We start from the raw sequence: 14,883 nt of genomic DNA, 5'->3' as shown, positions 1-14,883 counted from the left end.
CCTATTATTTTCTGTTGCAATTCATTACTTACTCACTGTGCAATACTGTGCAATATTCAGCAGTAACTATCTGTTTTGCAATTCAACATTTTCGGTTTGTCATGCAATACTTTGTTGTACAATCCAGTTACTTACTTTCTGTTGCAATTAACTGCTTTTTGTATATATGGCAATACCTGTATATTGTTTATTCTATTTTTTTTTTTAATCTCATTATTTATATTTTTCACCGTCTTTATCCTTGTTACCTTTCTGCACTATGTATGATGTTGCAAACTGCAATTACCCCACAAGACAAAGGGTTTTCTATTCTATTCTATTCTATTCTATTCTATTCTATTCTATTCTATTTTATCTAAGTTTGTAGGTCTGTCTTATAAAAGTACATAGAGCTAAGTCCAGAAGAGTCATACATCCTTATGTCTTTCATATCGTTTACTGTAATTCCTCCTGTTGAAGCTACTGGACACCAAACCTCCCACCGTATCTATGACTGCAGTGCAAATCCTGCTGACGACTGCTGTGATGTCAGTAAACCTCCCCTCTTCTTACCACTAGATGGCGCCATTTGACTGTATTTGACTGCTCCTTATTGGAGGCTCTGGTGAGTATTTGATCAGCATTTAATGTTCAGATAAATGATTCCAATCTGTAAACGAATAAACTACCAAGAGTTGAAGCTAAATATCAAGAATCAGATGAAGCTAGAGAATCTAAACGCATACGTTGGCACAGATGAGATGCTGATGAGGCTTCTTAGGGGTTTAGCTACCAACCATGAACTGTCATGTGTCAGATCTATGTCTTATCCATTTCCTGAAATCTCTAAAATAACGCTATAATAAAGAAAGACTGTCTTAAGAAATTATTTGGCCTTAGGACGTTTATGTTTATTGTTTATTATTAGTAGGATCTCCATTAAACTAAAGCTAGTCTTCCTGGGGTCCCACACACAAAAAAAAACAACACATAAACATAATTTATTCAACAATTAATCACCAAATTAATCAATTTCAACAAGTAAATGAAGTATAACAGTCATTTGTTCCTCTGAGAATTAGTATAGGCTTGTTTGCATTAAATCTTTAGTGTTCTTTACATAGTTAGGTAATGCATTCATTATTATACAGGATAACAATCCCTTGTGCCAAGATCCCACGCAAAACACATTTAGAACTGCAATCTGACCAGCAGGCTAACAGTCAGCTACCAACTAGCAACCAACAAGAAGACACCAGCTAACTAGCCTAGCCAACGCCAGGAGGCAGGTTTTCAAGCCAATGATTTTTATCTAGTTCTGTTCAATACAACCTGAACTGGGTTGAATGTCTTTTGTCACAACAGATGAGTTAAATGCCTCATACGACTTTATATACTGAAGCAGTGTGATGATTTAATTCAAGCCACAACTGTGTCCAATCTGTCCATCTATCCCTCCCTTGTTATGGTCTCTGCACCTAATGTAAACCCCCTCATTTAACAGTTAAACATATTTAACTTCACTTGTCCGGAGAGCACGGAGAATACCAAAGAATTCATGACAGTGGCAGGATTTTGCATGCTTACTGCACCCTTGGCTCAACCTGCTCGCTGCAGACAGCTCTTGACGTGTAAACACTGTTAAAACCACCCCGCTTCACTACACTCTGAAGTTAAGTGTAAAAAGGAGGTGGACTGAACTTCGCGTGGTTTAGAGGGTATGAGGTTTGAGCCAAGCTGAGGCAAGCACTTGAATGCTGAGTGCATTTCAGTTTCCCATGACCACGAGCTGCAGCGGGTGCTCGTTAAAAACAGGCTGACGTCTCTTTTACGTCACCGTATGGGGAGAAGGTGTTACATAAAGAGTGGAGATCTGCTTTTCATCTTCCTTGTGATCAAGACGCTGCCTGGTGTTTTATTAAACTGTGAGGGATATTTGTCATACAAATCCATCAGCATATCCTTCTTCGCTGATACATAGACTGATTTATCCCAGATGCTGCTTCGCAGGCTTTCACTGGGGTTACAGATATTGTGGTTTAACACTACTCTGATGTCATTAAAAACAAGTTTTAGAATATTGCAGCTCGAGCTGCTAGTGTAATACAAAATTTATGACAAGTATACAGTGGTCTGTTTTTCTGCAGCGTTTATGGTTGGTGTTGAGTGTATTTTTAAGTTAGCTTAGCATAGTTGAACAGTGGCTGCTTATTTTCATCTGTTTGCCATCAGATTTTAATGAAAACAAACGAGTTTCTAACAAGCATGAGATAGTACTTCGACCTCGACGTTCAGTGGTGACGTAGAACAAAGTAGAACTAAAACAAGTACGTGTCAATTACATGATTGAAAAAAAAAACTATCGCCAGTTACCTGGACATGAACAACAAGAGCGTCTTAACGGAGGAAAGAGTCACTGCTGTCTTATCTCAGAAGATTTGTACTGTAAGACCTGTACACAAGAAAACAGGGACATGTGGACTGAGAAAAATACCTAACACCATCTCATCATTAGTGGCAGAGTATTTCTGTGATTTACTACCTCTTATATACTGAGTTCCTGTCTCTAACAGCACCTGTAATAGTGTTTAGTTCAGGGGTCTTCAACCCTTTTTTCAGGCCAAGGACGCCCCCAAACTGATGGAGATTAATCAGGAACCCCCTACCTGCTATATTCATTTGTATTTATATAGTGTCGATAACGATACAAATTGTCTCATGACGCTTTACACAAACCGACCAACAAGCCTGAAGGCGACGGTGGCAAGAAAAACTTCCTTTTAAGAGGAAGAAACCTTGAGCAGAAGAAACAAGATAACAAACTTCTGTTATAGATACATACACTGAGCTGAAGGAAACACGTACAATCTACATTAAGTTCGGCCTAGTGCTATTTATAAATATGCATTACTATTATTAGCATTTTGCATTCAGTATTAAGCTATTAGATAACAAATGTTTAGTTTTTACAGCGATGGGGGCGGGGCCTATGGTGGTACAGGAAGCTTTGATTGACAGGTCTAAAATATGTTGGATTCATGTTGATGTGTTTTTAAAGACTGTGAGGGAAATTAAAGAAAATATATAAAAAATATAATTATATATATAATTATAAATAAAATATAAAAAAATATCTAATCAACCAAAGATTTTACGACACCCCTGCAGTACCTCTGCGGACCCCCTAGGGGGCGCAGACCCCCTGTTGAAGACCTATGGTTTAGTTGATTTCCTAAAATTTGTCACTCTGATCTCCCGCCAAAACTTGTCCTAGTGTGAAGAGATTTCATTAGTCAAAGACAAATTTGATCACTAGAGAAACTAATTATATTAACTTCGACTGCTTATAAATGATGTGCTGTATATACCTTGAAAATACTTTTAAAACAAATAATATTTTGTCACATTGTCCAAAAATTAGAAGGTTCTCGTGCGTCCTCGACGTTTCGTTGCTACTTTATCGGTCACCACCAGCCGATACTAGTCGTATCTTACTGCTTTTTCTAACTCTGATTCCACCAACAGCGACTTTAACGTGAACGATTTTATTTCAGTGGGAGGTCATTTTAGGACAAACGTGCAAACGCACAAATAGACACGCGGAATTGCTTACCAAGAATTTTTAAATCACAGGCAGTTGACTGCTTACCATCTGTGTGAATACAATATGACTTCCACCTAACTGAAATATTCATACAAGAGAACAGATGGCATCCTTTGCTCTGCTCCCTTTTCAGGTCCCATATACACTTTTATCCAAGCTTTTTCAGCTCGTAGGCCTCTATGTGTGTGGTTAATGCGTGAATGCATGCGTGCAGCACGTCCTCTTGTGTACTTTGTGGCCCTATGCAGTGTCTTCAGCCCTTTTTGCTATATGAGAGGAACAGGAGTTTCACACTGCGCTCTTTAGACTGGCAGCTTTTTAGTCTCAAAAGGCAGAACTGTCTGGCATTCATATTTGCCTTTCATCTCCAAGAAATCTCCACACCGCTCTTAATTTGTCAATCTTTATTGGATTTTTACCATCAGGCGCTGCAATATTATGAGTCAGGCAGTAATGGCTTAAAAATTAGGAATTCAACTTCAGTCACAAAGACATAACCCAGAGCATCTCTCTAATTGATCTCATTTGAATTCACTTTTAGTGATCGTCACCTAAATGGTGGAGCATCTGAGAGGTCCTTGCTTGCCGTTAATGAATATGTAATCATACTAGTTCAGCCTTTTTAAAGATAACTGATTAAAATTGAATAAAGTGGTATGCGGCATCTCGAAATGAGAGGAAAATTAATAAATAATTTGAAGTACATCTCAGGGGGAACAAAACAAAAAAAACAACAACACATAAACAGGGAGAAACTGAACACACATGTCTACATTTAATCAAAAATGAATATGTTTGCTGTTTCATCTGTCTCATCTATTAGGGTTAACACAATAAACTGAAACCTTACAGTTAAAAGCAGCAGCACAAGAGGGTGACATTTGTTTGTCTTCCGTATCATCATCTCTCACCTTTAAGGTGTCAACCTGGTATAAAGCCACGGTTTTTTAACTTGCAGCCTGATGAAACAAAGAGAGGCAAATTACAGTGGGGAAGAGAAAAGCTTTCATTCATTTTCAGGAATACCATCTGTCTGTAATATTTAAATATGACTCACGGATGCCTGTGCCTGTGTCAATAGCACTGTGTGCATATCTATGATCTTACTATAAAAGGGAAAAGAGGTGCAAGGAAGGCAGATGTCGAACTGCATGAGTCAAATGAGATTATGTACGGCTAGATATGTCACAAGATGCCAGAGCTGAGAGGGTCCTTTGTGATGGTCTGTCTGATGAACAGCAGTTCGTTACATTACAAGGTGTTCGACCCATTTTATATGAAACACTTCCACAGTACCAGAGGTTCCAGAGGCAGTCGTGTATGTGTACCTGCTTTTTTGTGAAAGAATGGACTTTAACCTAGAGCCAATTGATTGCAGAGACTTAAGCACCCTCTCGCTTCAACCCAGACGTTTGAATTCTTTATCTAAATTAACACACTACTAACGAGCATCACCGGACAATGCACATCAATTGTGCAACGACACACACGCACACACACACACAAAAAGTCACCAATTATAAACAGGGACATGTTATTAGTTGCGTGATGCATGCTACAGTCCTCCACACAACTGCTAATTATTATCTCTGAGTCATCCGGCTTAAATGGGTTTGCAGCACAGTTATGAGCCATTTTCGCAGTCAAAGCGAACGATAATGTTTGTTTTCATCACTAGCTCATCAGACACTGAACATTCACCTTTACAGTCCCATTTGAACAGAGTGCTTGCAGGCGTGGTCAGTTCTCATTTAACGTGCATATCGACTATGCAGAGCATGCAGCACGTTTACTGGCGAGATCTCTGCTGTGATCAAAGCAGGGCTGAACATTTGTTATCGACTATTCTGCTGTGGAAAAAAAAAGGGTGTAATCTTTACGCAAACAATACGTCAAATGTACCATTTGGTGCATGTTTGCAACACACTAACTGGAAGTATGCAGAGATTACTCTCCTTCCTTGATTCCTTTAATTATCAGAAATATTTGCACAAGCATTAAAAATATTCTGTTATGTAACTGCTTCTGGCATATTTTCAGCATGTTTGTCTGACTATTAGTGAGTAAAATATTGTTGTCTTTGTTAGTTTGTGTGGCTAATAAGTATATTGCATAATGCAAAGTAGATTTACAGTTAGACAATAGCGCAAATGGGAAAAATTAAAACATGAAAAAGATATCTCTCCTTCGAGCCGGATTCGAACCAGCGACCTAAGGATTACCGCGTAACCACTACAGTCCTCCGCTCTACCAACTGAGCTATCGAAGGGAGCCGATACTGCGATATGTACTGACAATATTTGAAAAATCGCGAAATTGGCCCGATATTATTGTCTCATATTTTCTTGTTTTCAGGCGAGAATGACGCTGCCTATACGGAAACTTCGTGAATGTTACAGTATTTTCACTTTCTGTTTGCCACCTTGACCATATCAAGTGTCGTAGTCTTACTACAGAGCAGTGGTAACAATATTGCTGGTTGCCACTAGCAACCGGATGTACCGGGGAATTAGCTCAAATGGTAGAGCGCTCGCTTAGCATGCGAGAGGTAGCGGGATCGATGCCCGCATTCTCCAAATGTTTTTTTTTTCTGCATTTGATTTGTTCCACCTGCGAGAGCATTATTAAAGTGTAATTCCATTGTTCTTCTACTTCATTTATTCTACACCTGTATTCGAGGACGGTGAAGAACACAATAAACTCGTATTGAGCTTTCTCACAGCTACTGTCAGGTTGCAAATAACGTTTACAAAGCAAAAACTTGGAAACAACTTTTTAACAGAGGCCACGAATTCATTAACAGCCCGAAAAATAACCTCCTTACCGATGCGGTGAATTGTCCTCGTGTTGCTGCTCCAAAGTTTTTATGTGCGCATTTTCAGAAGTCGTATGCTAGCGAACATTGCTAATGGTTATCTCTAAAATGAAAGTGTAAAAGTCAAAACACGGATAAACAGTCGGCATATGTGTATTTAGAGAAATTTCACGGATTAAAACACCTACCATACGTCCGTCTGAAGGTTTTCCATCAGATATTTTAACACGCACAGTGTTTTCGTTAATTGTTTAATTATGTGGGGTGAGGGGTGGGGGCGTGGGAGTGCGCATGCGCTATACTATCGCTCACAATAACTTGTGCTAGCTAGCATCGCTAATGATTATCTCTAAAGTGAAAGTGTAAAAGTCAAAACACGGATAAAAAGTCGGCATATATGTATTTAGAGAGGTTTTACGCATTAAAACACCTACCGTACGTCCGTCTGAAGGTTTTCCATCAGATATTTTAACACGCACAGTGTTTTCGTTAATTGTTTAATTATGTGGGGTGAGGGGTGGGGGCGTGGGAGTGCGCATGCGCTATACTATCGCTCACAATAACTTGTGCTAGCTAGCATCGCTAATGATTATCTCTAAAGTGAAAGTGTAAAAGTCAAAACACGGATAAAAAGTCGGCATATATGTATTTAGAGAGGTTTTACGCATTAAAACACCTACCGTACGTCCGTCTGAAGGTTTTCCATCAGATATTTTAACACGCACAGCGTTTTCGTTAATTGTTTAATTATGTGGGGTGAGGGGTGGGGGCGTGGGAGTGCGCATGCGCTATACTATCGCCCACAATAACTTGGCAAAAATGCACGTTTTACTTGAGTACATATACGATTAATACATTTAAATCCAATTGTTTCTGGTAGCCACAACATTGGTTTATCGTGCCATGACTGAAAGATGCCTAAAACACATAGCTACATGGCAGAAACTCCCACTCACTCTTGATATGAGTGCAGAGGAGGCTGGAGGGCAGCTGTTCAGAGTTGCAGGCTCAGTTTCAAATATGGGCAAGGTAAAAATGGCAACCTTTGACGTGACAGGAGCGGCTGCTAAAAACAGAACTGACACCACGAAGATAGGAGCCTACACCCTCGAGGACAAGAGCAGCAGGCCTACTCCTCAGCCTTGACACAAGGCCCGCTGAGGATTACTTTCAGAAAAGGACAAAAAAGATCCCTTTTTTTTTTGTTTGTTTGTTTTTTTACAAGTCTTATTTAAGTTTTGGTAGTGTGTGAACGTGTTTACCAAAAGCAGAGGCCATGGAGAACTTGGAGAAGCAGCTGATTTGTCCTATATGTCTGGAAATGTTTACAAAGCCTGTGGTCATCCTACCCTGCCAGCACAACCTCTGCAGAAAATGTGCTAATGATGTTTTCCAGGTAGGCAACCAAACAAATGTCACGGTTTCAATATTAAGAGAAAGGTCTGCGTTGATTTTAAGGTACACTGTTGTTACATGTCAGCGTCTGGAGTCTGTGTGCTGTTTGTTATTTTTAAAAACTGACCTACATGCTGGATGTACCCAACACCCGAGTCACACTAGTCACAGTTATGTATTCTCATTTGAAAGCGTGGGCTTTAGCCAGAAAATCAACACTAGGTTTGTCACATAATAAATTAACATAAATTAACATTTGTAGTCTGTTTTTACAAACACGATTAATATAATAAATTAATGAATGCATGCAAGTTTAATTTGGTTTGTGTTTTAAGTGTTCGTCCTAGCGTTAAAACACGTGTGAACCAATTTAGACACTTCTGCGTTATGGACTGCTAATCCACCAGATTAACATTTCATAACTGCTGAGGGGAACAATTTTATTACCTGTTGCAACAGACGTTACTCTATCTCTCAAAGCCCTGTCAACGTGCTAAATTTAGGGATCGAACTGTTGTGTTTACAGGCCTCGAACCCGTACCTTCCAACGAGAAGTGGCTCATTAACGTCTGGTGGCCGTTTCCGATGCCCGTCCTGCAGGCACGAGGTGGTGCTGGACCGACATGGCGTGTACGGCCTGCAGAGGAACCTGCTGGTTGAGAACATTATTGACATGTTCAAACAGGAGTCCAGCAGGTGAGGCGGATCAGATCAGACGCGCAGTTAAGCTCGGTCTATACCTCTGTATCGCATCTATCCAGAGAAACTTTTGTGCCGGTGGTGTTATTTTGGTCAGCTGTGTGGAGCTTCTCTGTTTGGTTCAAACCATGATGCATGAACGTGAGCGGTTTGTGTTGCAATGTGTGTCACCTCAGCTCCTAGATGCATTCATGGGAAGGTGTACATCAGGCCACAGCTACGGGTATGGAGCTACACGGGCCTAAATCAAGCTTGAGTGTCTCTTGGTACAACACAAAATCAATTAATCCATATTTATAGGCATTGTTGATTGGTCAAAATCTGTTGCTGTGTGAATAAAAACATAAAAAAAACATGAGCAGCACATGTACTAGTTACTGCTAAGTGTCAGTGGCCGCTGAGTCACAGTGCTGGAGTGGATGACAGGACGTTTCTAGTAGTAGTCATCTACGCCGATGACTAGATCACCAAAAGGCAACACTTCAGCTCATGCACTCAGGACGGGCCGAAGTTTTTGCAATAATCAGATGGAACATGTCATGTAGGAGGAATTGGCGTAAATATGCAAGTGCATAAAAGGAAACAAAACCTGCATACAACTCGGTGATTGATTGGAGTCCCGCGTACGTACGTACCTACGTGCCAGGCAGCCCTGATTGATCATCGATAAATGTATGACGGTGACATTATCAAACTGACGCCGCGTGTCACATCAGTATGCACCGAAATGTTTCGGCGTGACCCGAAGGCGCTTCTGTTTGCTGTTACACCTCAACAGCAGCAAGCCGCCGCCGGAGAAGAAGGAGGAGACGCCCATGTGCGACGTCCACGAGGGGGAAAAGATCAACATCTTCTGCATAACCCACAGCGTGCCCACGTGCTCCATGTGTAAGGTTTTCGGAGCCCACAAAGACTGCGAGGTGGCGCCCATCAGCAGCATCTACCAGACGAAAAAGGTGAGGCCTGAGACGTCGCGTCCAGATAATGAAGTGCACGCTTAACATTTGCCGTTATTTGAATATCAGATTTAAGTCAATAATCACTCTTCCGCGTCCTCGCCCCCCCAGACGGAGCTGAGTGACGGGATCGCGATGATGGTCGGCAACAACGACAGGATTCAAGGCATCATTAGTCAGCTAGAGGAAGCCTGTCGCGCAATAGAGGTCAGTGTCCGACTGCTGCAGTGCCTCGCTGCTCACTCACGCAGCAAGGCCCCCACTCTGCGCTCGCACTAATGCACCTGTACAGACGCACAAACTGATGTGATGTGTCCTTGTCACCGCCCCTCACTGCTTTTATCCGTCTGTCAGATTTAGACGGAGTTAGAGACACTTTTCCTCCACACCAAGCACAGCGACCAATTATCCCTCTGGTTCACAAACACTGACAATAAAAAAAATTTTAAAAATCAGAGCTGGAGTTTCCTCCCTCGGAGACGTCACTCAGGACAGACACGAGGAATGAACTTTACTGTCCTTCCAGAACATATGGCACCGCTGATGGGTTTTTAAATATTAAATGTACCATTGAAGACATAAAGATTCGCTATGTGTTTGATTCTCGCACGCGCAGGAGAACGGACGGAGGCAGAAGACTCTGGTGTGCGAGAAGTTTGACAAGCTTTACTCCATCCTGGAGGAGAGGAAGAGGGAGATGAGTCAGAAGGTGACGTCCGAGCAGGAAGAGAAGGTGAACTACATACGAGGCCTAACCAGGAAGTACGGAGACCACCTGGAGGAGAGCTGTAAGGTCGTTGAGATGGGGATCCAGACTATGGAGGAGCCGGAAATGGCTTTATTCCTACAGGTCAGAGTTAATTCAAAATGATGATATAATAAGCCCAGCATAAATAAGTACATATTTATCATTATGGAACTGGTCTGTCTCTTTCAGAACACAAAGCCTCTCCTCAAAAAGTGAGTACATGCCTGTCGTGCTAAACGGCTACTGTGTAAAGCTTTCTCCTTCTGTCGTTTCCAGGGTTTATTTTATATTCTTGTGAATGATTTTTCTAAATTTACCTCCGCGTCTACACATGGAACCACAACCCTGACGCAGCAAGGTCGCACCTTCTGTGTGGTGGCTGTGGAAATAAGTCATTCCGCGAGCTGCGGCATCCCGAAATAACTCGCTAAACGTCACAGACTGAGTGTATTTAGGAAGTGAAGAAGTGTTGGCTCTGTGAGGCCGGATTTCTCTTTTTTTTTTTTCCACTTGTAAATATCCAATTTTTTTTTTTTTTTTTTTTACTTTATTCGCTTAGGATTTCTGAAGCGTCCAGCACGGCACACTTGGATAAAGTTGAGCATGGCTACGAGAACATGGATCATTACAACGTGGTCTTCAAGAAGGAGAGCAAGGCCCTGCGCAGCCTTGACTTCGTCCAAGGTAAAGGGACAGAGACACGGTTGGAAATGCACTTGCACCTCTTCCAGTTTCACACTTTTCTCGTCTTCTCACGCAGACGATGACGACGACGATGACGACGAGGAGGACGAGGACGCGGAGGCGGATGCCGACGGAGGAGACGACGCCCAGACTGTTTCTGAGGGTGGCGCGGGTCCGTCCTCCACCTCCCTCCAACCTCCTGCCCCCCAGCAGATTAGCTCCTCCCCCAGCGCAGCCAAGAGCGCCTCCTCGACCTAGCTGTCAGCCGCCGGGGCCAGAAAAAACCTGGAGCAGGATAATTGTTGTTCCTAGATGTTGTCTTCAGGTCAGTTGTGATACATTTTCTCCCAAATTGGGGGAGACAAATTTAGATCTGTGCCAAAGGGGAAGCCCGAGTTGTAGAGGTAGATCGAAAAGGAAGAGGCAGAAGTTTCACTTCTTTTCTCTTTTATTGTGACACGGTGACGTTGCTGCATCCTGACGGATCTCGGTTTCCTTTTCTCTAATTAAATGCGTGTTTCGGTTCTTCCCTGTCCACCGGTTGTTTGCAGGATTCAGACGTATTCATGCTTTTTTTTTTTAATGTAGCTGACCTTTCGCGACTCGCTGCTAAAGCTGCATCGTTTGGAGAGTGTGACTCGAGGGCCTCAGGTTTCCTCCTTCCTGTCGTACACTTTTTTTATGACAACATAACTTTATGAGCAGAATTTCGGGGGGGAAAAAAAGAAGAAAACATCACTGTGACATTTCGGCATTTCCTGCATTTAGCTGCTTGTATTGTGTGCCTTTGTTGGCGTCGTTTTCTTGTTGCATTCAAAATCTCTTTTGCCCTTTTACAATATACAGTATATGTTATGTGACATTAAAACTGATTTGAACACTACACCATACTATTTCTCCAGTCCTGATGTCAGATTGGCACAAATTTGTTTGTCTCTGCATGTGTAAAACAAATGTTCTCTTTCTCTTTAGTCCTTCTTCCCCGTCTTTTTCACTTATTACTGTCAGAGTAAACATATAAGATAGGACTTTATGTATCCCAGTGGGGAAATTAAGGCGTTAAACCCGGCTTTAGTTTCCTCCGGGGAGTGTCTGACTATCCGTTGTTTCATTTTCTTCCCTGCACATGTCACACCTTGCAGTAGCTCCACCATTGAAGCCGTCCACCACTGAGTCCCATCTAATTATTGTACACCGTGTCTCAGTGAGTTGGACCCTTTACAAATGGGCTCAATGCAGCTCTAAGCCACAAGATGCTATGTGCGCCAGAAACAGAATAGGATGACTCACCCCCACAGATTCTTTTTTTTTTTTTTTTTTTTTTGTTTAGTTTACACTGACACGGTGGGTCAAGAATCAGCATTCACATACACACAGCGTCTTTCACACTCATTAGATACCAGTGGTGCAGCTATGTGCGTCTGCCACTCGCCTGCATAATGAGAATTGCCTCTTAAGGATTAAGGATTTGGAAGAAAGGATGAACGTTCACCTGAACAACTGCAACCGCTTATGCAGCAGGTTTTTTTTTTTTTTTTTTTTTGGGAGGCTGCTGTTGTTTTTTTTTTTTTGTTGTTTTTTTTTTCAATTTGCTTTTGTTGCAACCTCTTTGCGTGTTTAGCCATGACTTGGCTCCAGAGCAGCTTCATGGTTACACCGTTCACAACTTTTGTATTCAGTTGGAAAGACTTTTCTCTATCAGCAAACCTAGATTTTAGTGTGAGATGACGTATTCATATGTCAAGAAATACTGGTGCGTTTTAATCAGATTAGTATTTAAAGTGTTATTTTTAGATGGGAGTTACTATATTTAAGGATATCCACAGAGAAGTGTAGGCATTGCTTTTCATTCTTTATTAAAAAATATAGATATAAGACGTTCTGTTGCACAACAGAAAATGACTGGTTGCACATAAGTTTATTAACAAACATAAATACCATAAATACAGTGATTTCATAATCTAAAACAAAATGGCAGTTTTTGTCAATGCATTTCATGACTCAACCAAAAAGTGTTTCATCTCAAATATGAAGAACTGCGCAACTCTACAGATCTGACACCAACATTAAAATTGCAAGGTACAATCGGCTCATTATAAGTCAAGCCCGCGTAATGCTCCATAGTTTGAGGTTAAAGCTATAAACAATAGAGTGATAAAGCAGCACTATATTGTACAGAGCATGTTTTGTGCTGATGGTGAAAATGAAAAAGAGAAAGAGAGAGAAAAAGAAAAGGAAGGGAGATCTTTGGCGGACTGGAAAGAGGTCTTCATTTCCCGAAGAGCTCCATCATTCTTCTGTTATTTTGCGCCTGCTGGGCCAGCTGTTCCGCCCTGGACATCTCCATCATCTCCCGGAGCAGGTGGAAGGTCAGATCCAGGGATATCGGCGGGTCCTCGGATCTCCTTCCCCTCTCCATCGAGTCGTCTCCGCGGTCTCCGAAGCCGCTTATGAGCGCCCTGATGTTTCCAACTTTCCCCTGTAAAAGGCGCCGCGTCAGCTGGAGTTGAAGAGCTCTGTTGTAGATGGCAGGTGACCCGCCGGGATACATGGACGATGATGGGAAAGAGTTAGAGTCCCCGTTGCCGAGTCGGATGAAATACTCCTCACCGAGCCGCTCCAGGATGGGACCAGACTGCTGTTGCTGCTGGGAGTTTTGGATTTGGGGGACTGGGACGCGCAGGGTACCGCCAGGGCTCTCAATAGCCCGACATTCGTAGCGCGGTAAGAAGGCAACTAGCAGAATCACGGTGGTACCAAGTAGATTGAGCTTCATGTCAGGATATCAACAGGAATCTGTGAAGGAAAATCATCATTTTGGATTATTGGAATTTGGATTTTTAAATTAACTTAAGTGCGAAATGTGGTGCGTAAAGAGCCGATTACGCACGTAAAACGCACCGCAATACTGCAATAGACTGGTAACTAGTGATAACTATTACTCGGAGCGTTACAGTTTAATTATTGTTGCAATATATTTTAGAATTCACCATCACTTCTTATTAATAACGCACTGGTTCTTATGAGATTGATCCGTGATGTGAAAGATCCGCGCGTAAAGAAAGCTTGGATTTGTGTCTCGAAAAAGACAAGAATGGAAGTTAAAGTGTCACCTTCTGTCATTATTCTGATATAAAACGAGAAATCCACTTTGCACTCCCTAAATCCGTTTCTCACAAGATCGCTCTTGATCAAAATTGGTGTCAATCGTGCCAAAAGAACGAGAGTGTATAATATTACCAAAGAAAGAACATGCAAACAGACAAGTCATAATGTGGGAAAAGTAAATGTAGCTTTTCGTACCTTCAGTCTTCAGAGGAGGTCCAGTACAGCCTTGTAGGTTGCCAGGTAGTTGGCGAGATGCCGCCCTCCTTCACTTCTTTGAAGAAACAAGTATATAGTTACTTAAAGGGTAGATGCTGAATGGACTTATATAGCCACCCTCACTATAAGTGTCGCGCTCCGAGCTGAGATTGAGTCTGCGCGATCCCGCATGGGTGTAACGTGAATTGACGCCTCTGACAAAGTGCTTTAGTTTAGATGAGATGAGTCATATGTGAGTGTGCGCGCGCGTGCACGAGCGTCTACCTCTGTGCTTTTCAGAATAGGCCTATAGGTGCCAAACCTGCCGGCGTTTTCACTTGAATTGCTTAGTTGGAAGTAATTACGGAGTTAAAGAGTATAGCACTGAGTCAGGATAAGTTTGAAAATGTGTGTTTTTTTTAATGCTTCTAATGGCAGCTCGTTTTCTGAATGAAAGTATGTGCTTTGCATGACATAAAATCATTTGATAACAGCCTTTAGAGAAGGCTCTTGGCTTTGGTTATGGTGCCATAATGGAAAACGTTATTAATTATCCACGGGCTAAATATGAATGGTACAACAGGTACATTTTGATGCAACCTGCAGAAGTGAGTTCCTGCATTTTGCACCACACTAATGATTCCAAAGCACTTCCAGACCCGTGTTGCGTTCAGTCAATGTGCATTTGCAAACACCTCAG

General features: G+C 41.9%; 2 protein-coding genes and 2 non-coding genes across 5 annotated transcripts; 2 read left to right on the top strand and 2 right to left on the bottom strand.

Moving 5' to 3' along the window:
* Positions 1-5,766: 5,766 nt before the first annotated feature.
* trnay-gua lies at positions 5,767-5,852 on the bottom strand. Its single transcript is given in 2 exon segments — positions 5,767-5,802; positions 5,816-5,852. It is a non-coding gene; the product is annotated as a tRNA-Tyr (tRNA).
* A 234-nt stretch (positions 5,853-6,086) lies between these two features.
* On the top strand, positions 6,087-6,159 carry trnaa-agc. The gene has a single exon. It is a non-coding gene; the product is annotated as a tRNA-Ala (tRNA).
* Positions 6,160-7,394: 1,235 nt separating this feature from the next.
* On the top strand, positions 7,395-11,763 carry trim55b (tripartite motif containing 55b). Of its 2 annotated transcripts, none has more exons than XM_047568609.1 (8): positions 7,395-7,794; positions 8,320-8,489; positions 9,274-9,448; positions 9,560-9,655; positions 10,065-10,298; positions 10,386-10,408; positions 10,756-10,880; positions 10,957-11,763. In XM_047568609.1, exons 1-8 carry the CDS (start codon positions 7,675-7,677, stop codon positions 11,136-11,138), a joined length of 1,125 nt encoding a protein of 374 aa, XP_047424565.1. In that variant the 5' UTR covers positions 7,395-7,674; the 3' UTR covers positions 11,139-11,763. The 2 variants fall into 2 exon arrangements, with proteins under 2 accessions (XP_047424565.1, XP_047424564.1); XM_047568608.1 differs by having other exon boundaries at positions 7,404-7,794; positions 9,271-9,448.
* A 1,016-nt stretch (positions 11,764-12,779) lies between these two features.
* Positions 12,780-14,376, bottom strand: crhb (corticotropin releasing hormone b). The gene is made up of 2 exons (XM_047568610.1): positions 14,184-14,376; positions 12,780-13,676 (listed from the first exon to the last, which is right to left on the bottom strand). The coding sequence occupies exon 2, from the start codon at positions 13,654-13,656 to the stop codon at positions 13,150-13,152; it is 507 nt and encodes a 168-aa protein (XP_047424566.1). The 5' UTR covers positions 13,657-13,676; positions 14,184-14,376; the 3' UTR covers positions 12,780-13,149.
* Between the last annotated feature and the right edge of the window lie 507 nt (positions 14,377-14,883).

This window comes from Mugil cephalus, chromosome 18 (genome assembly GCF_022458985.1).
Source record: "Mugil cephalus isolate CIBA_MC_2020 chromosome 18, CIBA_Mcephalus_1.1, whole genome shotgun sequence".
NCBI classification, from domain to species: Eukaryota; Metazoa; Chordata; class Actinopteri; order Mugiliformes; family Mugilidae; genus Mugil; species Mugil cephalus.
The sequence above is the reverse complement of the archived record's forward strand: the minus strand, read 5'-3'. Positions and strand labels throughout refer to the sequence as shown.

Excerpts from the sequence above, each read along its gene's own strand:
- trim55b (XM_047568608.1), top strand. The coding sequence starts at position 7,675 with ATGGAGAACTTGGAGAAGCAGCTGATTTGTCCTATATGTCTGGAAATG. Across the intron at positions 7,795-8,319 it reads GTGCTAATGATGTTTTCCAG|GCCTCGAACCCGTACCTTCC; the intron begins GTAGGCAACCAA and ends TTGTGTTTACAG. Across the intron at positions 8,490-9,270 it reads TTCAAACAGGAGTCCAGCAG|CAGCAAGCCGCCGCCGGAGA; the intron begins GTGAGGCGGATC and ends ACACCTCAACAG.
- crhb (XM_047568610.1), bottom strand. The coding sequence starts at position 13,656 with ATGAAGCTCAATCTACTTGGTACCACCGTGATTCTGCTAGTTGCCTTC.